The following is a 23,537-nucleotide window of genomic DNA, read 5'->3' on the forward strand; positions in this document are numbered from 1 at the left end:
GGCACCATCTCGTAGCCATCGTCATCGCACTATGCTTTAATCTCACGCTTTTGCCATTCCCTCCTCCTCCACTTTACTCCTTGAGTTTTTCATATCCCATTGCACTCTGCGTTCACTATTTCATCCTTCGCTGTGCCCGTTCGCTGAGTTAAGCCGGTGCTCGCCACAGGAACGGTCGCCCAAGAGCTGCACTCTAAAACTAATGGCCTAAATAAAAATATGCTTTCTACAGTCACTTAGGTTTTAACGTTATTTTTTAAATGCAATAAACCTCATCAAAATTGGTGCAGAAGTTGCCAAAAGAAAATGTTTCTGTACCTACATATTTAGAACTTTCTTCTTTAAATGCAATAGACCTCATCAAGATCAGTGCAGAAGTTCCCAAAAGAAAATGTTTCTGTACCCATGTATTTAATTAGGAGCTCCCGAGCTAAAGCTACACATATGACAAAAATAAGGCCTGTTTCTAAAAGAAATAAGATGGCACGCATGCTTGCTCGCCAATGTTTTTTATGCACATTCAGCAGCACTGCTCTAGCCAATTAGCATGCACTGAAGATGATGTGCTTAAAAATGACTAAATTTGAACGCAGCTCCCGGTCCACTGTGGATGTCAAAATAGTGCTTGAAATTAAAACATCAACCATTCACGGAAGCACACAGGTTGACAAAACCTTGAGCAACTCTATAATTTCTCACAGCAAAAAGAAGCTGTTCGTGACTTCACACCAGTAAAAAAACAAAGAAAAAATAAAATGCGCTTGGCAAGAAGACCAGCTTGTCCATGGCACCTACTCCTTGAATTCCAAGTTGAGGCAATTCACCACAAAGCTGTACGTGTCTGTCAGTTCATCAATCTGAAGAAATGAAAAATAAGACAATTATGCATAATCTAGTTGAAAAAATACCCTAAGTAAATTACATATATGTGTTTACTTAGCAAGGACACCATGGGGGGCATTGTGTAAGTGTCCACCTTACAGAATGTAAGTGGACTGTCCATTTTGGCTGCCGCTGGTTGCCTGGATAAGTACAAGCGAGGAGGAGGACTGACCAGGGGCGTCTGCCTCATTCTCGCTCGTACCCCAGCCCCGCTAATCAGCACTTAACCAGCAGACAAAATGGACAGTCTACTAGGTGGACACTTACAGAATACGACATCAATGAATATGACATCAAGCAATCAAGAATGTCACAAAGCTCCGTATGGGCACAAGACGTGCACAATGCAGTTATAAATATAAGCAAATGGACTTGCCAATGGCAGGAAAGAAGTCTTACCACAGGAAGCAAGTGTGGTTTTCAGTGGTGCAGTGCATCAGATGCTGTGCAATGCAACCTCACACAGGTAATTTTCTTTTGGACAAGATCACTATGCTGCAGCCCAAAACGCTAAATTTTTTAGCAAGAAGCCACTAAGAGATAATTATTACTTTCTGAAATTTTGTTTCTTTCATGTTTCAATAGTTCCAAAATATCTTTCTTTTTATTTTTTAAACCCCAGCATTAAATTACCTCCTCCTGCGGTGAGAGTCAAATGTGAAAAGCAAGAACTTCAGATTTTCTATCAGATCTCAAAATTGGCTTTGCCTAGGAAAGCAACTTTGATACATCTATATGACTCACTAATAAGCACTTCTGTATGTCTTAAAGGGGCCCTGAAATACTTTTTATGATGGATTTGAAGTTCAACTACAATATTTCAGAAATACTTCGCAGCAGAAAGCAGAAGCAGTTACTGGCAATCAAAGATCACCTTTGATTTCCTTTGCAGTGCTCCTGCTCCTTCTTCGTTGCCTTGTACTGCGAAGGCTGTGACACAGTGTGGTGTGCTCTACTTAATGTCGCTGTAGTATGTAGTTTGAATTTGGTTTTGGATGTTCACGTAGACGGTGTTTCCGATTTTGGCGTCTACTATGCACCAAATGCAGTTACTCAAATGATATTGCGCAACAAAAACGACACGAACGTGAGAGGATGACACACCAAGCGCAAACTTTCAACTAAGTTTATTGTACCACTGAAACCCGATTTTATACATGTGAAGCAGAGTAGACTGCGCATGCGCTTACATGAAAATGAACTGCGCATTCATGTAACATAGTTACGAGTCATGTGATGCCGCGTCCAAGAGCCAGAGAAGACACTTATCACACGCTTATCACCCAATTTTGCAATCATCTGCGCTTCAGATATTTCATGGATGAGCTGCATACTGCTCTCACAGAAAAATAACTAAGTTTCTTGGACGTGGCATCACATGACTCGTAACTATGTTACATGAATGCGCAGTTTATTTTCATGTAAGTGCATGTGCGGTCTACACTGCTTCACATGTATAAAATCGGTTGCAGTGGTACAATAAACTTAGTCGAAAGTTTGCGCTTGGTGTGTCGTCCTCTCACGTCCGTGTTGTTTTTGTTGCGCAATATCATTTGAGTAAGGGATTACCATCTTGCCCGGGATGCTGCTCTCATCAAATGCAGTTGTCTCAGCGAGCCGCTGTGCACTCGGCAAGTGGGCTCGTCCCGGCATCCCGTCAAGCACTGTCACCAATATGAAGCACTGTCTGCCAAGGCGTCTAGCCAGAAGTGCCCAGGAGGAAGCACGCACTTGCAAGCGTATGTGTGGGTCTGACCTTAAGTTTTGCGTGGTTAGAATCTAGTTCAGTGTCTAAAGCTAATCAGAATTAATTAGTTTAATTCTGATGCAAGTGTGCACGGCCAAGCGTAAGCAGACGATAGTCTGCTTATGCTCTTATGGTGGTAGAGAGGCAATGGGTCTAAAGAGTCACTGTGTAATGTTTGTTACACTTATTACACATACACATCATCAATGCAGACTATTTGAAAGCAAGATAAGCACACAAAAGTCGGTAAAGATTCTCCATATACAGTAGAATCTTGATGACACGAACCTTTTGGAACGGCACAAAAATTCATACTACCTGAAATTTGTCTAATTCACAAACGTAAAATAATCAGTAAATGAAGGGGGGACGCGGTAATGAGATGGCCAACCTGCTCAACATTTCAGATTTTTGTCCCCCGCAATAACACCTTCCTTTATGTCATGACGAAATATTTGGAAATATGCCGCAGAATTTGAAAAAATTTCACTTTTTAGTGTGCTGTCTTTGAAATCGAGAAGAAACTCGGGCTTCGGGAAGTGCTATGCACCAATGATTGAGCTGCGGCGGCTTTCCATTAACGCTGTGCCGCCATTATGGTATTACTGTAAACACAAGAGATCGGAGGTTTAGATAGCCGCAGCTTTGTATTTCTTCATGCAGAAATAAAAGCAACAAATGCGAGCGCGAGAAGGGAGAAATTCCACCGCAATTCGTTACTGTAGTTACGTGACTTGCAGGGTGCATGCTCTTATTGGATGATGCAAATTTGGATCACTGGCGCACTTGTTTTGCACACATTTTAGCAGTAACTAGCTGCACACTTCGTGTTCCGAGGCTGACATATCAAGAGCTGCCAGGTTATTTCAAGTTTCTTTAGTTGCTGCATCCTAGCTGATGGTGATCTGTTTACTTTGTTGTTGCGGCGGTGAAGCTATTTCGTATTGTGTCATCTGACGAGTGCAAAGGTAGAAAAGTTTTGAATCGTCACCAGGTGCCAAAGACAGTTGAAGGTGTGAAACATAAAGATAGGGCTACTGATGGAAGCGAATGCTGCTGATCTGGCTGACACAGCAAAACTGGGTTGCCTGTGATTGCCAACTCCTGATACAGTTGCAAGGTGTTTGAAAATGGCTGACAAGTTGCATGACATACTGCACAAAGCAAAAGCATTTTTTTTTATGGGGGGGAATGCATGGGGGTGAAGTCAAGGTGGAGTGATGCAAGTTGTCCTGGCAACAGGAATGTGACTGACACATTGGTGTGGCTGCTCTGCTGGCCTGACTACAGCCAGTGCCTGGTGTTACCGGTGCAGCTGGGGTCTTGCCGGCTCCACCGAGGATCATACGGTCGCTTGATTGTTCTTACCATCCGCTGCGCCACGAAAAGTGCTTCGGAACATTAGAAATGTATCATGTTGTAAGCTAATGGACTTGGGTCAGGTCATCGGAAAAATGAGTTCTATCGTCTTGAAATTCATATCAGGCGTGATTGTATCACCGTGATTCCACTCTAGGTGGGACTAGTGGAATATTATGACTTCTCACTGCAGAGGAATTCATGCCACTTCAGAACACCCCTGCAGCTGTTTCAAAGATTCCAATGCTTACCACTTTAGAAATGGGCTTGCCATGCCCATGTCCAGCCTTGGTGTCGATATGGATCAACAGAGGGTTTGTCTGCACAGAGAAGAGCAAAACAAAGATGCAAGGAAGATTTACTACAAATTCAGTGGACCACATTAAAATTTTACGTTTACAAGAAGATAGAAGTTTGATCCCGCTCAAATGGCAAAAATAAATCCCGATGAACATACATGAGTACTCTTTCTTACTGAATAACACTTGCATAGCTAGCACACAATGCAAAAGTTGCAAACAATGTCACAAAGTTTCTGGGACAACATGGTGCTAACACTGACACTGTCAAAGAAGCTTGGAGGTCCTCGCAGAAGCTCCAACTGTAAAGAACACACTGTCAACACTGCTGGGTCCGGGGCATATCTGTTCATACAGCTGCCAATGTGGCATTGTAAAGTGTGCTGACCCCTTGTGGATGTTTCGAAAGGTGTTAGAACTTCACACTGCCATTCCCCGACTCTGTATAAGCACCACATTCAGTTGTCTGTACATGTGACATTGTCTAATGCTTTAGGGGACAGTGGCGGCACTGCCCTTTGCACATTTGGACAGGTATCATCTCCACTGACACTGTGCAGCTACTGTATTTACACGAGTGTAAGTCGAGTCGAATATCAGTTGACCCCCCCATATCGCGTGACAGAAAAAAAAAAAAAATAAATAAATAAAGAGCATACCCGAGGGCGCATTCGATAAAGCGAATTTATTGGTAGCTGACATGGTCACTGGACTACTCGTCTTAACTAGTGCTGCCATCGTCAGCGCTGCTACGGTCCCACAGCGCGTCGTCGTCCAGCGAAATTCCACATTTGGCAAATGACCGCGCCACATCTTGTGGAACAGCAGCCCACGCCGAATGCACCCAACCACACGCAGCCATCAGGGAGGCTCTTTTGACAGGTCCGGTTGGCGTAAGTTCGCGGTCTTCTGCCGCCAGCCACTCGTTGTACTCACGGCGGAGCAGGTCCTTAAAAGGCGAAGATCCAGGCTTGTTTCATGACCATGTTGCACTTCACTGGCAGGGACCGATCATGCATTTCAGTGACGTACGCCGCAAGCTTGGCCCAGAGCTCCGGAAAGCGTCCAGACTTCGGCACGTGGGAAATTCCTCACTTGCCGTCGCAAGTGAAAATTTCACTTCGCTGCAGTTGCCACTCTCGCACCACCCGTTCAGAAACATCGAACTTGCGGCCCACTGCGCAGTGATTTGTTTCTTCAGTGTAAAGGATGGCAGCCCTCTTGAACACTGCTGTGAACGAGTGCCGAATGATTAGTGGGCCTGGAGCATTCAGGATGACTGAAGAAGCATGGAAGTAGCACATAGCTGGCAGTCAAGTCGAACGCGTCAAATTAATGCCTTTGGTCAAACTATAAAGAAAAACCCGTGAGCGGCGTCTGCTCTTCCATGAACTACCGATACTCCCCACAAGCGCCGCTGTTCTGACGGTGCCACCGCGAATGGAACAGCGGCGCTTCCATCAACTATCAACCCCCCCCCCCCCCCCCCCTGAGTGTTGTGTGCACTGTAAAACTCTCAAAAATGTTGAAAAAGCCTTCCGAACAGCGAACAAACACGCGGGATAGCGAAAAGCTACGGGTAGGGCCATAGAGCAAGCATAAAATTGTAACTACGTTGTAGCTCCCGTTGGGTCTCGCTTTTTTGCCGGTGCCATGTTTTGGTTTCAATTTTCAATTGTAAGTCAACCCCCCCCCCCCCCTCTTCAGATTTTCAAATTTAGAAAAATGGGTCGACTTGCAATCGTGTAAATACGGTAAATTGTGGGTGTGTCAGGCTGCGCACTCCTCTTCTATCCTCATGTCGCAGTGTTCGTGCTGCGCTTTCCTACAAGCTTCTTTTCAGCTCTTCCAGAGATAGCAATGCCTTAACACCCCCCCCTCTCGGGAATCTTGGGTGCTCCTTGATGCAGTGCACTCAGGAGTTTGTGTCAATCCTGAAACCAGTGCACTACTTTGCATAGCCTGTCATACTGACTCACACATACATCATTCTCGCTCCCCACTGATTTCACAGATGTGGGATAAAGAGTGAGTGAGTGACGAAGGGTGTGAGTGGATTTTGGTATGATTGGGAGTGAGTGCCAGTGAGTCTGAGTGAATGCGAGTAGAAACAGGAGTGAGTGCCGCTTAATGTGAGTACGAACGAGTCAGTGACAGTGATCTTGAGTGGATACGAGCACTAATGTGAGTAACTGTCGGAGAGTGGGAGTAGATGTGAGTATGGCTTTGAGTAGGGGCCAGTAAGTGTGAATGGAAGTGACTATGAATGCAAGGGAGTGTTGGTGAGCATGAGTGGCCGTGAGTAAGAACTTGAGTGCTTATGAGTGCACATGAGTGCAAGTGATTATGAGCGAATATCGGCTTTCCTGCCAACCCATGCTACTTTGTGCTGTGGGCGACAATAACTGACTTTTCTGGGTCTGCAGCCCCATAAAACTTTCTGTCCCATTTATTTGCACTGGACTCTGTCAAGAAAAGCATGTCCATATCTGCGCTCACTTCATAGGTGGTCATTTATTCAGCACTAAAATAAAGAAAATGCTCCTCACACCTCAAACATATGCAAGCAGAATTAGTTTTGCACTACATTTACATAAAAACTTATTTGATACATCGAACAGAAGGAGAGCAAGAGTGCTGAAAAATAAGGATGTCTCGCATTTGGCAGGCTACTTCGGCCTGCCACTGCCTTTTGTTTTTTCCACTAAATGTAGCTGTCAATTCCAAAGGGCAAAACAGGAAGTCATAGAAAGCCTTTTTCCATGTGCAGCAAAACCATCTACCATAGCTGCTGCCAGTAAACACATAGTGTATTGACTTGATTGCAGCGTGCACCCGTTCTTTACGGTCAGAAATGGAAAGTGCAATGCCCTCGGCTGTAACACAAACCCAGACTACAAAACGCAATACCCTCCCCTAACCAGATTTTCATGGTAAGAGAGAGAAATAACGACTTGTTCTCACTTGGAAAAAAGAAAATTTGATACATCCAAGCCACTGTAGACCAGAATCATTCGTCGTCATTGTCCGAGGCTTTCACACCATCATCAGCTGCCCAAAGCGTAATGCCTGGTACCCACAGTACAGCAAAGCACAGCTTCCAAACTTAGAAGGTGAGATCAAAATAACTGACAGCTGGGCAAGATGAGATCGATTCAAGCTGTGGGTTGCGTAGAAAACAGATGATAAGGAAGGAATGGATGACAGGAGCGCTCATGCTGTCCATTCATTCCTTCTCGTTTGTGCGTTTCGTGTGTAACCCACAGTATGTTGGATCAGAGATTGGGGTGTAGGATTTGGTCACACACCTATTGAAATTTTGCTTTTGTCCTCAACTCTAACGTGCATACTTTGGAAAAATCATGCATAGGACTCAACTGCTTCTCAACAAAAAGTCCACCAAGGTAACCAAAGGCTCAGCAGAAACACAACATAATTTCTATAATGACTTTTCTAAGAAATGTACCATTTTAGAGAATGTTTGTCTGTAATCAAAACTGTGCGTTAGAATCGAGTAAACACAGTAATATGTGTGGCAGCATGCACCCCTCTATGCCTGTACCTGCTTGTTGGAATTCCCGTGGGTGTGTTGCAGCTGAGCAATGAACTTGAGCGAATGGCATGGCACGACACGATCATCATGGTCGGCCGTCAGCAGCAGTATGCAGGGGTACTGGACGTCGTCACCCATCACGGCCGGTATATTATGCAGAGGCGAGTACCTGGCACCAGGGCAAGGAAAGTTGCAAGATGATTTCTCAGGCTCTACCACACAAAGACAAGCAGCTGAAGACAACTTCAGTTTGTTTTCTCACTACCAAAGCATGGGGTGTAGGACGAATAAGGGTGTTAAATGCATGAATAATTAAATATAAGCAAATCACGTGAAGGCACTAAGACTTTCCAGAGAACCTAACAAGTTCTCTTACTTTTTTGTGAAACCAAGCAAGAACTAGATAAAGTGAACTGCACTTGCAGAAACCAACGTCTATGCATAAGCAATATGCTGTGTGCCAGAAGGTCACTCCAGTGACTTTGAAATGCTGCAACATATAGGTTGATGAATTACTAATTTTCGAGTTCATATCACATGTAAACTCGGTAAGAAGAGATTTCAAAAGCGAAGCTTTTCTTTGGGAACCTCGCCGAGCTTTTGTGACCGTGGGTGCTATGTGGCTTTTTTAGCCAAATAGGCCAACCAATTACAGCGGAGGACATGTGCGACATCACCGCCGCTGGGTTCCTTCAGCTGCCACCTGATGGCGATTGCCTCCACGCACACACGGCACCGACCATGCGGAAAACGAAAAAAAAAAAAAGATAAAAATAAAGAAAAGAAAAGAAAGCTCGCCTTTACATGGAAGTGGCGGCAGCATTGCATTAGCCTCGCTACGATGCCTGACTAAAGCCTTCCGTGTCGCTCTGTTCGGGCATTCAATAAACACAAACTCGTGTTTTGTCTCTTTATGCACTTACAGAAAGCTTCGCTGTATATAGAGTCCAACTTGTTGAATCCACAGAATATTTTTTTAAGCTGAGAATCATTTGGCAACAAATATTACATTCACTAACATCGGTATCACAAAAATATGATAAAATGATGCAATCTGTTCACAGCATGACACAAATGTAATGCTACATGTGCTCCGATTATATTCAGGCTACTTGTACCAATAAATAAACGCATAAGGAGGTTAAGTCACTTTGAGTTGATGCAGAAAGCAACATCCGAATGTGAGTATTTTGGCAGGTACCATGGGCACTCTAACAGACAAAAGACTGTAAAAGATTTTACTGACCTGTACAGGTAACTGAACATTTTTTCATCATCCGAGCTTCCGTAGTCTGATGTCCACGCATAACCAATGGTAAACTTGTGGAAACGTAGCATGTCCAGCACGCTGCACAGAAAAAGGTAAGGGAATAAGGCACAAGCCCGTGCATCAGCTGTGGCAACTTCTGTTTTGCAGCCAAAAGGCATATGGTGGGAGATCATGAGCGTATAAGTGCATATTTCTGCACAAAATGCACAATTAGATTTTCGGCAAGGCCCTGGGGGATGCAAATGGTTCCAAAATTAATTTTGCAGTTTCACTGCACATACAGACACGGTACGCCGTTCAAGGCCAACTGAAAATTTTACTTTGGCTAAATTTGTTGTAAATTATTAGTGAATATATACTACAGAAGCAACCTTGGCAATGTTGCAGGGCCGCTAATCATCAAATTTATTTATTACCTGTTTTTAAGCACTGGCACCTTTGCAGATGACAAGGGCACCTGTTGGTTAAGAGATATGGCACAGATCTCAGACCATGGCCTCTAAGATTTAAAGTGCGCAGCGCGCATCACCTTATCTAAAAGGTCTTGTCCAGGTGCCGTACTGGTCCTCACATTCCAGATCTTTTGATTTTCAGCAAGCATTAATGGCAGTGCATTTTTTTACTTTTGTATTGAAAATGCCCATTCTTGCAAGCTTTTTGTAATGCACCTAGTTGAATTTCAATACAAACAAATTTTGGCTGCTCTATATCTACATCGTCTGAAATTAGGCTTTTACATAATCAAACATTTTATTGCAGTTGACTTCACGGGCAAAACTTTTTTTTCATATACAACTTTCATTTTGTACAATGTTAAGCTAGAAGTAAAGTGCCCTGCAAATTTTATCATCTAGTAGCTTGAGCATCCCTATAAGATTAACTTGGCCAACTCATTAACCTAAAGAGACACTTACCCTACTTGGCAGATGATGCACTTGAACAGGTCTGGCCGCTGATTGGCACATGCTGCCACCACAAGGCCTCCATTGGAGCCACCCTGCACCACAAGCCTGTGCAGGCCACACAAAGACTGCTCAAGGCAATAATAAGCACATGCCTAATGGTTGCAACACTAGCACAGAAGGTGTCTTGGCTGCGTGATCAGTAAGAGATCAAAATGCAACCAGCGACCAATCAAGCATGCTGTGCAGCGCGTTGACGCCAGAAAGGGTTAGATTGGATGCGGAATGCAAGCTCACAGACTATCATGTGGCATTCTCCAAGTCGACGCTTGATTTTCAACTCAATATAACAGACCGGTAACTAATTAAAGCACACGTCTAGATACTTCATGGGCAAATAAGCTATATATATATATATATATATATTTTTTTTTTACTTTATAAAAGTGTCTAAAGTTCTTTTTTTAATTTTATTTCACTACCCTGAATTTGGCCAGAGGGCACTGCAACTAGGAAATATCCGTTCGGCTATGCTAAATGCATAACTTAAGGGTGAAAATCGGCCGCCACTCCGACGTGGCTGAATGAGGCAACTAGGAACACAGCGCACCATAAAGACGCTCAACTAAAACACTCTAGTAGCGATCCCTTTAGTGGCAGCGTCTCTCTCGGCAGCGCTCAGAAGATAGTGAACGCATTGAACACACATCATCTCGTAGAAAGAGCCTATTTCCAGTCTGCTGTAGCTCACAATGTCCGACTACCATATTTACCTGATCCTAACATGCGGCACTTTCTTTTTTGAGAAAAATTGGGCCATAGCTTGTCTAGGTGGTGCAATTGGACACAATACCAAAACCACTTTTGTGGCATTTGTATGCTTTATCGCATAACAAAAATGTATTGCAGCAAACCTAAATTTAAGAAGTGTGTGGCAAAGCTGATTTTAAGAAATTGGCTGCTAATGTGCAACACATATTGCCGTTCCCTTGCCCACCCTTGCCTATTTTTCTTGCTAAAAAACTGGCTGCGCTGCGCTTCTGCTTTCTACTTTGTTTAGAAGCTTTAATATCATTTATACATTAGTTGTCTACTTTGTACCTGTAGAAAGTGGGCTCGTGTTCGATTTCGGGGCAGGTTAGAATTAGGAAAATACTGCTATATGAATCAGCTTTGTGTTTTGACGTTTTTTCTGTATCTTGTTTAATGTGACCTGTGGGATAATTCGACGAATTTAGCCAGTCCCGCCATGGTCGAATTAACAGAAGTCGACTGTAGCAAGTATATGCAGGCTAATGCTGCCATTATGCATGCATTATGCCTATATAGTATTACAAAGAGAAACTTGTCTAGAATAGCACCAGTGAATATGACTGGGAAGTTTAACATAGTTCCTAACACTGGCTAACTAAATTACTAAGCTCACAACTTCAGCCTCTTTTACAGAACTTCTCCTTCCCCTTTTCGTTGCTTGCCAATGCACTACAGTGAGCCACTTTACAAGCACTTACTTCTCCTTGGTGGTGTAGTTGTTCTCGACGAGGTACTCAGCGGCTGACTGAAGATCGTCAAACGTGTTTTGTTTATGGAAAAGGCGGCCTGCATTGTGCCATGCCTCGCCATACTCCCTGTTTAGAAGACAAAAAGCATGTCACATTTCAGGACTACTCGGGGCTACTTCTGAGGCATAGCACTACAACATTACCACAGCAAAGACACTTCTTTAGGCAAAGATAACTCTGGGCAGCAAGGTTGCACATATAACTAATGAACAATGGTTAGGGCACTAAAAGGTAGCCTGGGATGCAAACTTTTACCTATTTCTGAACACTGCTTTAGTACCAAACAGCCATTCGCACATGAGGTACCAGCTGCCAAAACTCGTACTTGAAGTAAACACAAATTGGACCGTACAAAACAGATTAGGAAGTGTTAAAATGATCTCTTTTCAGACATCCCAGGCTGTAGTTTGGTATGACAAAGCTAAATAATTTCACTGTCAGAGAAAGTACCAGTGCATGTAGTGTATATTCAAACGATTTATTTTTACATATAACCTACAGCAACAATCAGCAGTCAATAGAAAAGAAGACAAAACCTGCGTATACAACCCATGCGAATGACCACATAAAATATCATTAAAATTTTTATGAAGCAATTCGTATGTTTGGTTATCACAGCTCTGACTGCTTCTTTTTGGTCAACCAAGGTGTGGCTTCATTGCACTGTGCAGTGCATAGCTGTGAAGCCACTGTGAAGACACTTGCAAGCAAAAATTATTGCATAACTATACACTCACTCTATACTTATATATTATAATACCTGGAGTGGGTCATACAAGTGAAAATATCATCAGGCTAAATGGCAGCCAGTAAATAATCTGCAGTCACAGCACTATGTTAATAAATGATGCAGTGAGTGCTCAACAATGCTGTTAAAGACCAAAGTAAGCAGTTATATCTCTGTCAGCCATGATATAAATGATGCAATCATATATGAACAAATTAATTTTGGTTGGAAAATCATGATACTACAGTGCAAATAAATTGGAGATAGAAGATCCTCAGTTTCACTGCACATGAACAAGCATCAACAAGCAGAGCATATTACTGTGATGAAATTATTTACAAAAAGCATCCCTAAAAACTAGTTCCCCACTAAAGTACAGAGGGGTCACAGGCTCCCCTGCCTGTATTCTGCGTAGCAGATCAAAAATAAAAAAGGCTGATTGACTGACCGATTGATTGTTTTCACATGACAGCTTGTTGGTACGAGAGAGAACAATAAGGCGAACTGGGGGCTATGTTTCGCCTCGCTTCACTGTCTGTTGCCTTGATGCAGTTGAAACAAAAAAGAAAAATCACGAAAGACATGCAAGTTCGGCTCCCACCTGCGGCAAGTTATATTCTTATTCACTTTCATTATTAAAGCGAATAGCTTTCTTTGTCTCTTTTGGCCATTTTCGAGGTGGTTGGACTTTCACCGCTGCTACAAAGGTGCCTATGCAAAAAACACTCTCATGCAACTGCGTGGCGTAATGTGTTCATCATTGAACGCCAACTATTGTAGCTTTGTGAGATGCATATGCTATAGTGTGAGAGCTTAGGGGCATCTGAAGGTTTAGAGGTGGCAGACGCCTTGCTCGGTGGCGCTTGCGCCACTTGAGACAACTCACATATGATGGAGTGGCTTATATGTCTAGCCACATATACAATTGCTACAGATGTGTTGACTAACGGCCTTGTTCTCTATGGAATTACGTAGTGAAATAGAACTGCTTGTTGGCCTAGTTGGTGCTTGCTAAAAGACTTGTTTTCTGCCGCAATTTAACACACACTAAAGGAAGACACATAGTCGCCTGTGTTGTCTATATGTGTCTTCCTTTTGTGTGTGTTAAATTGCGGCAAAAAACATGTCTTGTAGCGAAACAAGAAACACTACCTAAATATTACAAGCGCTTTCGTCAATGCTTCTTTTGGCCTGGTCTATACCGTGACGTCTGCCATTATATCCCTGTGTGTGACCTTTGTCAACAACGCATAAAGCCGACCACACTCCCTTGCTAGTTGCTTTCAACCACTTGACATACCATCCGAACCATTCTTCCGTGTAAGCGTTGATCTTTTAGGCCCTTTTCCTACGTCTGCTTCGGGAGACATGTGGATTGCTGTAGCAACAGACTATGCCACCTGACACGCAATCACACGAGCTGTTCCGACAAGTTGTGCAACCGATGTTGCAGACTTCCTCCTAGAGAACGTCATCCTGCTCCCTGGTGCCCCTCGACAGCTCCTCACCGACCGAGGCCGCTATTTTCTTTCTAAAGTTGTCAATGACATTCTAGACTCGTGCGCGACTAAACACAAACTTGCTACTGCTTAACATCCACAAACAAACAATCTAACTGAGCATCTCAACCAAACCCTTACTGACATGCTGTCCATGTATGTCTCCGCTGACCATCGCGACTGGGACGTTACATTGCCGTTCGTTACTTTCACCTATAATTTGTCTCACCATGATACCGCAGGCGTCCCTCCATTCTTCCTCTTGTTTGGCCGCGACCCTACTCTACCTTTCAACACCTTTCTGCCTGCTAGTCTGAATTTCACATCCGAGTACACCCGTGAAGCCATACTCAAAGCACAAGAAGTGCACCATATTGCCCAACATCGACTTGTGGAGTCACAGGAAAATCAGTGGCGCTTATATGACGCCTGCCATCGTGACGTCCACTACACACCGGGCACCCTGGCTCTCCTTTGGTCACTGTCTCAACGCGTTGTGGCCTCTCGGAGAAGTTATTTTCACGCTACTCTGGCCCTTACTGTGTCTGGAGTCAAGTAACTGACGTTGCGTAAGAAATCGCCCCTCTTGACCCAATTGTGGCACAGCATCGCTCAGACATGGTCTACGTTGCAGGTCTTAAGTCGCATCACTTGACTGCCTCCCAACCAGCACCATGCCGGTGCTTCAGCCACCGGGGGTTATATGACACGTTGACGAAGAAGACGTCTTAAGCTTGGTCTGAAGAAGACGCTCTGAACATCGCGCACTGTCTACCATCTTGTCAGCTGCTACAGTTACTGTAAATATCCTGTAAATGTATTTATGACTTCCTTTAACCCTGTAACGATATCCTCACTACAACAAATATTCAGGCGCATCATTCATTTACATTAAGAATCATCAATGGCTTTATTTCTAATTTTATTTAAAAAGGGCAGTTAATTTCCCCAATACTTTCCCAGACTTGTTTGTTGCCTTCATGTGGTTGCAGCAAAGCTTACTGGTGAGACAAACGCACAAAGGGAGCATGAAATAGAAGACCACGCACCCTCCTCCACGCACGTTGGCAATGGCATACACAAAGCCCAAATGCTGCATGAGCAGCAGGCACGACACGCTGAAGTAAGGCTGCAGGCTCCGGTTGAAGCCTCCATAGGCATACAGCAGGCACGGCGATTTGACGGGCAGTCCCTGAATGAAGAACCAGAACTCATTCTTGCAATTCAGAGAAAAGCACATGTCCTACATTTCGCCATGCTGCTGATGTCCTGCATTTGTTACTTTGGCCAGAGAAACAATGACCCCTTCTGCATGCTGCAGAAGAAATGCAAGTTGCACAAGTGGTTATATCATCCAGAAAGCAGACACAACACAACAAAGGATGAGCATTGAAAGAAAGGGACGAACATGTGCCTCTTTGGAGAAGTGCCTTTACACCCACTTCTTATGAGATGCCACTTGGAGCTATGTCATGCATGTCACATGTATTGAAAGCATGACATTATTAAGACCAATGACAATGAGCAACAGTAACCAGTTTGTGTTAGAAGGCATAGAGGCATTCAAAGACAACATGTGCATGCAAAATAGTCCCCTTAGAAGTCCATGCAGGGTGTCCCAGTTAACATGAAACAAGTAAAGGGGCCCTGAACCACTTTATCAATGTCAAGAAATATATCTGAAGTTAAATTAGACTACCACAGGAATACATTGCTGCAGAAAAGTTCTTCAATGTGTTCAGCAGAAGCAGAGTTATTGGCAATCAAACAGAACGTTCACGGTGCTTTCGCTCCTCCTTTAATGATTTTCACTGTGAAGGCTATGGTGGTGCGGGTGTGCCCACAATGCTCCGCCTACTGAACGTCATCGTGGTGTGCAGTTAAAATTTTATTTTGGATGTTCATGCAGACGCTATTTCAGAATTTAGTGGCTATGACGTGGTAAACGAGGCTGTCTTCAATGAGCCGCAGTGAACTCAGCCAGTGGACCCATCATGGTACCCCGTGGCGGCAGGGACATATACACTACGTAGCAGACTGCAGCTACATGCAACTGCAGCGTTTGCTTTGTGCATGACTAGGCTAGAGTGTGCACTCGCACTCATATGCTCCTGTCTGACTGTGCTACATGGTGCAAACCGACTTTGTCCAGCACCAGCTTGACCGACAGATAGTAGTTACTTCCAACTACACATTTTGAAGCTCATTACAAAGCGAAGCCTGCCGAGGCATCTAAGGAGCAGCCAGGAATGAGCGTGCACTGGCAAGCATGCACGCGGTCTGACCTCAAGTTTCGATTGGTTCAAGCTAGTTGAGTGTTCAAAACTAGTTGAAATTAGCGAGACTTGACGGCTGCGACGCTGATATGCAGGGTGGCGACCAAAGTTTAATTTCTGCATGGGTAGCTGCGGCCAAGCCTGAGCACACGACAGCTGGCTTATTCCAGAAGTACAAAATTATTATATTGAAATTCGAAAGCAGATTTTCGCTTTCAGCCTATTTATTAAACTGTGTCAATATATATACACAGTAACAGTGGGAAGAGGCGCATTGATCCAAACACCCTTCTAGAATGATGTCAGCTATTGGCCAATAGCAGCCGTGTATGGGAATCCACTATATTACGAAATTAAGCATCCAGAAAAGAGTGAGAAGCAGGCTTCTGTGGAAAAGGGGACATTTGAGAGAAAGGTGATTTTACGTTCTGCTTGTGAGATCCACGTGCCGCACATGACTGCAAAATTTGTCTGAGATGTTCACAGCAGCATATGCTATCCGCTGACTGTGTTTTTTTCACCAAGCCCGAGGCGTGATTCAGGGCCCCTTTAAAGTACACCAATTAACATTTCCCTAATTAGGCTTTTACCTAATTTACATTATGAAACACATTGCAATTTACAAACTGTAGCTGGCGAGTTCACAAGGCGTATCAGATGACACCAGTTCCAAGATATTCCTTCCCAATATGTGCGATGAAATATACTGGCATTCCAGTCACTTCTGAGCTTCATCGCATAAAACCACATTTTGTTAAAAAAAGAAGTGAAACACCCAGTGCATTTTTACCGCAAGTTTGATGGCACAAAAGCACCGTACTGTGACAACAAACAATTAAAACCCGGTTACTGCAAAAGGACGGCACACATGAAGTATCAAAGCACATTAGCGTGACCGAACTGGACGCATGGCAGCGCGCCCCTCCACCTGCTCCAGTCCAACCACGACAAAGATGAAAATCAACTGCTGAGATGAGCGAGCGCTGCACATGGATTTCAGAAGCTGCAAGGAAAGTCACTCATTTTCAACCATGTCAGGGTAACCTTGCTTTCAAGGCATGTCTCCAGCGGGCGTCAGGGTGAAGCAGTACAGCGTACGGCAGCTATGGCGACTGCTCTCGAAGGCTACGACGGTGGCACACCAGTGGAGAGTTCAATTTAGTCCATCATGCATGTTGATTTATTGTGCATGTCCACCTCTCCAAGCAATCTAGTTTAAGGATTAGAATTGTGCTATCACCCAAGGGTAATTAAAAAATTCTATATAATCTAAAGACAACTAGTACAATGAAGGCTTCTTCAAGAAGTTGCTAACTAGATAGAGTGGGTTTTGTTTACACAGAAGGCTTCGTTTTCTTTTCCTTCATGTTACCAGGGAGGCCCCGCATTTTGCAGCTAAGGATGAAAACAGAAGAGAAACGTAAATAACCCACTTTTTTTCTTGGGGTGGGGGGGGGGAGGGTGGGGTGGGGGTAGCAGAGATGGCAGGACGACAGGACAATCATTTTATGCTGAGAAGTTCTCCTGCATTCTTTAACTGTCACTGATTCTAGTGCATGAATCTCGATATGAAGCATGAATCAGCATGAAGTTCAACAGTTGTATGAAACACCAATATGAGGCAAGACACAGAATTTAAGAATACTAAACCACCTTTTGTTGAACAATGAACATGGGGACCTTGGTTCCATCCTTGCTTGTGTAGAATACCTGCTTGGTCTCGAACTTGCTGGCATCAAATCCAGGAGGACTAATTTTCTTGTAAACCTGCAAGCGGAAGAAAAGGAATTTTCTGGCACTGACACACTACACATCAAGCTAGGCAGGTCTGCACAAAAGGACAACTATTATTTTAACGATGCTGAAGCTGAAATTCGAGGGAGGCAAATTTAGGCTTTATTTACACCCTTGGATTCGGGAAAATTTTGGGAAATTTTTTTTAAGCTGCCCTTCTTTTGACACACTGTGACTACCACTGCCCATATTTTATTGGCCACTCATAAAAGGCTATTTGCCTTGCCTGGCTTCAGCATCAGTATAAAAGCTGTCTGTGTGTTCTACAGTGCCTGCGGTGAAGGAAGTATGGCCTTCACCACCATGGGTATCTTTTGAAGAGGAGTTAAATGGCTGATTGATTTGTCATTCAGGAGCACAGGACTATGAGATGTAGTTGAGGGCTCTGGATTCATTTTCTGGGTAGTATCTTTAAATGACGACGTAAAACTCAATACACAAGTGCTTTTGCATTCCACTCTCCCTGAAATGTGACCACTACAGCCAAGAATCAAACTTGTGCGCTTGTCTTCGGCAGCAGAAAACCGGAGCCACTGAACTACTGCAGGGGGCGCTTTTACGAAATTAAGAAAGGCAGATGGCCCATAATTCTCTCCCAGCCATTTCTCGCAAGCTGTGATGCGTAGGTATCCTAATGACAAATTATTATTTAACTGACGAGCCAACGATTGAATGAAGAAAAATCTGATGTGTGAATGTTTCTTTTTTAGATTATTTCACTACAGCTTGTTCCAGTACTTGCACAATAGGTAAATGCTATTTATACATTTCTAACTTATTTCTCTTGCACTACTGTCATTTCCTTTGCTATGTGCCTTCGGGGTCTTTAAGGCTACAATAAATTAAATGAAATGTTAGTGGCCACACTAGATTCACAAATATTGGCTCTGTTCTCATTGCGGCCCTGTTTACTACTCCTGTGGTAGAACACTCGAGCAAGCAAGTGCACACAGCACCAAAAAAAAATAAAATGAACCTAGGACGGACCTTGCCCATGGGTGATACAAAAGCCAACAGACAGATTAGGAGGGTGAAAAGCTAAGACGCAAAATTTTCAACAACACAATGTTGAAGAAGTTGAAAGACCAGATAGAAGTTCAGTATGTCATGCAAGACAAAGAAAACTAATAGATTTTTCCATTAAAAGAGTTTTCATTGGTGAAAGAATAGATGCCCTTAACACTGACCTTCGGACTGATGGGCTCTTTACTGAGGTCGCAGTAGTAGATGGTGCCAGGCGTCAAGAAGGATGTGAAAAAGTAAAAAATCTGCACAGAAAAGATAGCATGACGGTTTACAACAGTACACGTCACAGCACAAGTGCAAGCGTTGACCCGGAGAATAGAGCATACCAGGTTCTCAGCACGTTAGGTGGCTCAACTGCTACGCTGTGCCCCTTTTGTTTGCTTGTTTAACCAACATAGGATTGCTTCTGTAGACCCATTTCTCCTCTGTAACATTTCCTCCAAGATTAATATATGTCCCTAAGTTTTGTTCGCTAGATTACATTACTGAGCAAATATTAATGTCAAATGTAAAGTTGTAACTGTTCCTATAGCCTTCACCAGCTGCTGTCTGAAAGTTAGTATTTAGCTCCTAGACTTGATGTCAACTTTGCAAGTACAGGGAGGTAACACAAGTTCTTCACACAGCCATGCCAAACATTGGCCGCTACTGTATTTATTTGCAAACTAAACACCAATGAAGCACATCAATATTACAGCAATAATAACAAATAACATACAAAACTGAAATTGCTACCTTCTGTTAGTAATGCATCTGGAAAACATTACATTTAACAAGAAACCACCAGAGAAAACCGCTTGCGGACATAGATGAAAGCCAGTAATTATCTGACTGTGGTAGCGGATGCATAGCCACACTCTTAGTGAAGCATTTTGTACTATTCCTGGCTTTGACTTAAAAGCCATAAAAGTATAGAGACGATTACCTCATGGTCTTTCTTTTCACCAGCAAAACCAGTGATAGTGCCAACTTCTAGGGGGAAGTCCATGATTTTTGCTCCAGTAGAGAGAGCATGTAATTGAAGCACATTCTGCAATTAAAGAAAAAGGAAAACTTCTTTCAGCATGTTGAAATTGAAACCTCATCATGTAGCTGACGCAAAGATATAAATAATGTATGTTTGTCTCCATCATGAATCTGCATCGTTACCTTATTATATGCAGACACCAATGCAACACCTATTTTGCCTTTGCCATAAGTATTTCTGTTGCCATTTTCTCTTGCAAGGACTTTGCAAAAGCAAATTAGTATTGCTCGTGAATCTGTTGAATACCCTAGAAAATGTGCTCAAACACACTAAATGAAATTTTGTACCAAATCAGCTTAAAATACACTTAAACCACATTTTTATTTACTCATTAATTCACTTAACAGAATAACTACATCACCTTGAAGGCACTAGATAAGAGGAATAAATGCAGAAAACATAACTGAGTACAATTTTTTTGCCCATTACAAAAGTTCAACCAATAACTCTTCCAAGAAAACCATGTACAATATACTCTCATGGTGCAGCAACGAACCAGTGAGAGCCAAAACTGTGAGTCACAAATTTAACTATTCCTTTAGTGTGCAAACTTGTGCCCTGAAAAACAAGTCACACTCAAAGCACAATGATAGCAACGGGTACAATTGTCGGTCATCGAGATGTTTGTCAATACAATTGTTGCCTCTAAACAAGATGAAAGCCACTAGATTATAGCATAAGATCCACAAGAATGGCAACACTGCTTTTTAAACAGTATACATCACACAAGTGTCTGTGAAAGTACACAGACACTCAGAAATCCACATACCCGTAAAATTAAATGAGGAGACAGCAGCCACATCGCAGCTCAATTGTTACAACACCATGTGGGACATGCAAAGCTTGAGTGTTCAGAGTCCAGACAAAAATGGCCAGCTGTTTTTTCTTTCACTTCTCCAACCTAACCAACACGTGAAATCAACAGCCCCCAACAATAGGGATTAACTTCCACTGTTCAGTGATGCTACTGGCACATGCCATTATGGAGCGGCTTTTGGAGCAGCTAAAGGTGCATTTTGAAGCAGTAAAATGGACCTCCGGAGCTGGAGCGCTGCATCATTACCTACATAACGTGGTTGGTTTGTCTGTGTCGGGACTTTTACATCAGAATGCTAAGTTAGCAAACTGAGTGTCAAACTCGAAGAGTTGCTGACAAAATTCTTTGAATTTCTTGCAACAATGTCCAAATAATTTTGCAAGTAGTCCAAAAACTGCAACTCTCGTGGGAAAAATATATTTAATTGCAGTTGCTATAAATTTTTCCCTGTGTTGCGCTTGACCGATATATTGTGTGTTTGAAATACTGCAATGGTCGACACCGCGAGGGCAGCTTGCTTTCGCTTGTCCCGCAGCTCGATGTGCGCCATGCGCCATAGCGAAGTGCAGATACATATACACATGACCTTTGACTATGCAATGCTGTCCGATTAGGCTGTAATGCGAAAATTCAGTTTGGCGAAAGTGCTCTCTGTAGGTGCCCACATGTTGCCCAGGGGGGCAGAGTGCCTGATCTTGGCCTCCAGCCACCAGTGTAGCGCATGATCTCACACCCAATAACCAAGGCAGTTTACTGGCCCGACCACACCGAAAGCCACCTTGCTGCAACAACCCACTACGTGGCCACCACCACATCAGCTGGCAATGAATTTTTGTTACGGAGACACGATGCAGTTAGGCTTAACCAATGGCGCTTCGTCTGTATCCCGTGGCAAAAGTTGCTGTTTGGTGCAGAGTCAACCAATATCTTTGTAGCCACCGTAGATCCTTTTTCAAGCCGTCCAATCGGCTTGCCAGCAGAAGGGACAAATAGGTGACAAATTGTACAGCGGAAAAATTGTTCACGGCCTCTGTGTCCGCGACATTGTGCGCGTTAAGTTCTAAAAATCAAATGAGACACCATACAGTGTCCAAAACTTCGAACACCATTTTACATTGGTCCTACAAGAGAGGAACGCGGGGTCTTGCTCGGTGCCAGTACCATCGCTCACTGCTCCCTGAAAAGAGATGCTGTTCCGTTCCCTAAGCAACCTGCACATGGTGGGGTGGAAGGTATTCAAAATAGACAACAGCCCAAGGATGAAATAGTGGTACGATCCAGGCCTAATTGGGGGAGGCTCGATTCGGTCCACCGCGAAGTTAACATAGCTGCTGGTCCACGCCATGCCACTTTTGATGGCACGGAGAAACAGCGCTTAAGGACTAGGTTCCGTTTTTGAAAACCTGAGCAACTCTTTCAGCACACGGTAAGCGTAGATTTGTACGTGTCACTTCATCACATGATCCCGTTCTCTGTATATTTAATCACTTGCTTGGAAAAAATAGACCAGCTGTTAGTCTGCGTTCGTATAGTTCATTTCCTTGTGTCCTTCATCCGGTTTGCACTGCCCACCCCAGGGATATATGCAGTCAACGACTCGCCTAGCTTGCTGTGTTAATGCAGATTTCTCATATTTTGCTGAAATGTAGCAGGATGTAGCAGGGTCCACCTCTCGGCACAATTCGGCGCAATTGGCGCAGCGGTAGCATCACTGACTGTTCTATGCTTCACTAAGCTTTAGTGGTCATTGGATTGTTCAATGCTTTGTTTTACTAGCAAGCCCTATAACTCCACAGTCGCCAAAATAACCGTCATCAGCTGTTTCTTGTGTCCCTATCCCAACATCATCCACTTCCTCCTTACCAAACTGCTCCGAGCACAAGCATTGCAAATAGCAGATATACTATCCAGAACATGATGCTACACTACTTTGGCAGTTGCTCTCAATAGTGTGGCGTGCAATTTGAAAGGTACATTCACATGCAGCCACATGTAATTCAATTATTTGACAATCTCACACACATTTGACAATTTTACACAGCAGCAGTGTGTATAAACACACTTAGTTATATTGAGGTTCAAAATACAAGGTGTTCTATGGACAAGAAGTTATAAAAAAATAATTGGTTTGTTACAGCAAGAATTCCATTATATCGAGGTTTAACTGTATAACGAAATACTCGATATAACAAAGTAGTTTTAAAGAAATAAATGCTGAATTACAGGCAAAAAATAGGAGCATTTCAATTATTACACATTCACTCCTGTACAAAATGGGCGTTAAGAAATAGAAGAAAGAGGCAACAGAAAGAGAAGCAGGGTAGGGGTTACACAGTGAGTAACTGCACTGGGAAGCCGATTGGTGTTACAAGTACATTTCCAATAAATACAAACGCTGCAAGGGTCACTACATTACCTGACCACTTACAACTGCACCTGACTGGTCTGAACTGTACTGTCATTGCAAGCAAAAGTATTCAAAACTGTCCTAGATTCTACCACACTCTTGGCACATTGTTTTGTACAATAATCACATTGTTTGGCCTGAACTCATTTGGCCTCTCATTTACTTATTATAAGTGGCAATCTTCACCTTGACATCGCGCAGGTAGCAGACCACTAGCTTGTTCTTGTGCACACAAGCTGCCCAGTCCAGGACATCTTTTTCATCCTGGAGTATTAGGTCCTTCCAGGATTCCTGCAGTAAAACGATTCAAGTTAATATCATTTTGCTACAGGTAAAACCAGAAGTGCACCCACGCAGAGACAGCATTTTTGCTCACTGTATCCTCCCGTG

At 43.4% G+C, this 23,537-nt stretch overlaps 1 protein-coding gene across 1 annotated transcript in view; it reads right to left on the reverse strand.

Moving 5' to 3' along the window:
- Positions 1 to 664: 664 nt before the first annotated feature.
- The window catches only part of LOC126536982 (prolyl endopeptidase), a 59,512-nt gene continuing 36,639 nt past the window's right edge, over positions 665 to 23,537 (reverse strand). The window contains exons 9-19 of the mRNA XM_050184064.3: positions 23,334 to 23,438; positions 19,822 to 19,926; positions 19,058 to 19,138; positions 17,730 to 17,843; positions 14,850 to 14,992; positions 11,524 to 11,640; positions 10,025 to 10,120; positions 9,087 to 9,188; positions 7,850 to 8,009; positions 4,240 to 4,308; positions 665 to 857 (exon numbers count right to left, since the gene is read on the reverse strand). Coding sequence (XP_050040021.2) covers positions 792 to 857; positions 4,240 to 4,308; positions 7,850 to 8,009; positions 9,087 to 9,188; positions 10,025 to 10,120; positions 11,524 to 11,640; positions 14,850 to 14,992; positions 17,730 to 17,843; positions 19,058 to 19,138; positions 19,822 to 19,926; positions 23,334 to 23,438 — 1,158 coding nt within the window. The 3' untranslated portion in view covers positions 665 to 791. The remainder of the gene's footprint in view (positions 858 to 4,239; positions 4,309 to 7,849; positions 8,010 to 9,086; positions 9,189 to 10,024; positions 10,121 to 11,523; positions 11,641 to 14,849; positions 14,993 to 17,729; positions 17,844 to 19,057; positions 19,139 to 19,821; positions 19,927 to 23,333; positions 23,439 to 23,537) is intronic.

The sequence above is a fragment of the Dermacentor andersoni genome, chromosome 4 (genome assembly GCF_023375885.2).
Source record: "Dermacentor andersoni chromosome 4, qqDerAnde1_hic_scaffold, whole genome shotgun sequence".
Lineage (NCBI taxonomy): Eukaryota > Metazoa > Arthropoda > Arachnida > Ixodida > Ixodidae > Dermacentor > Dermacentor andersoni.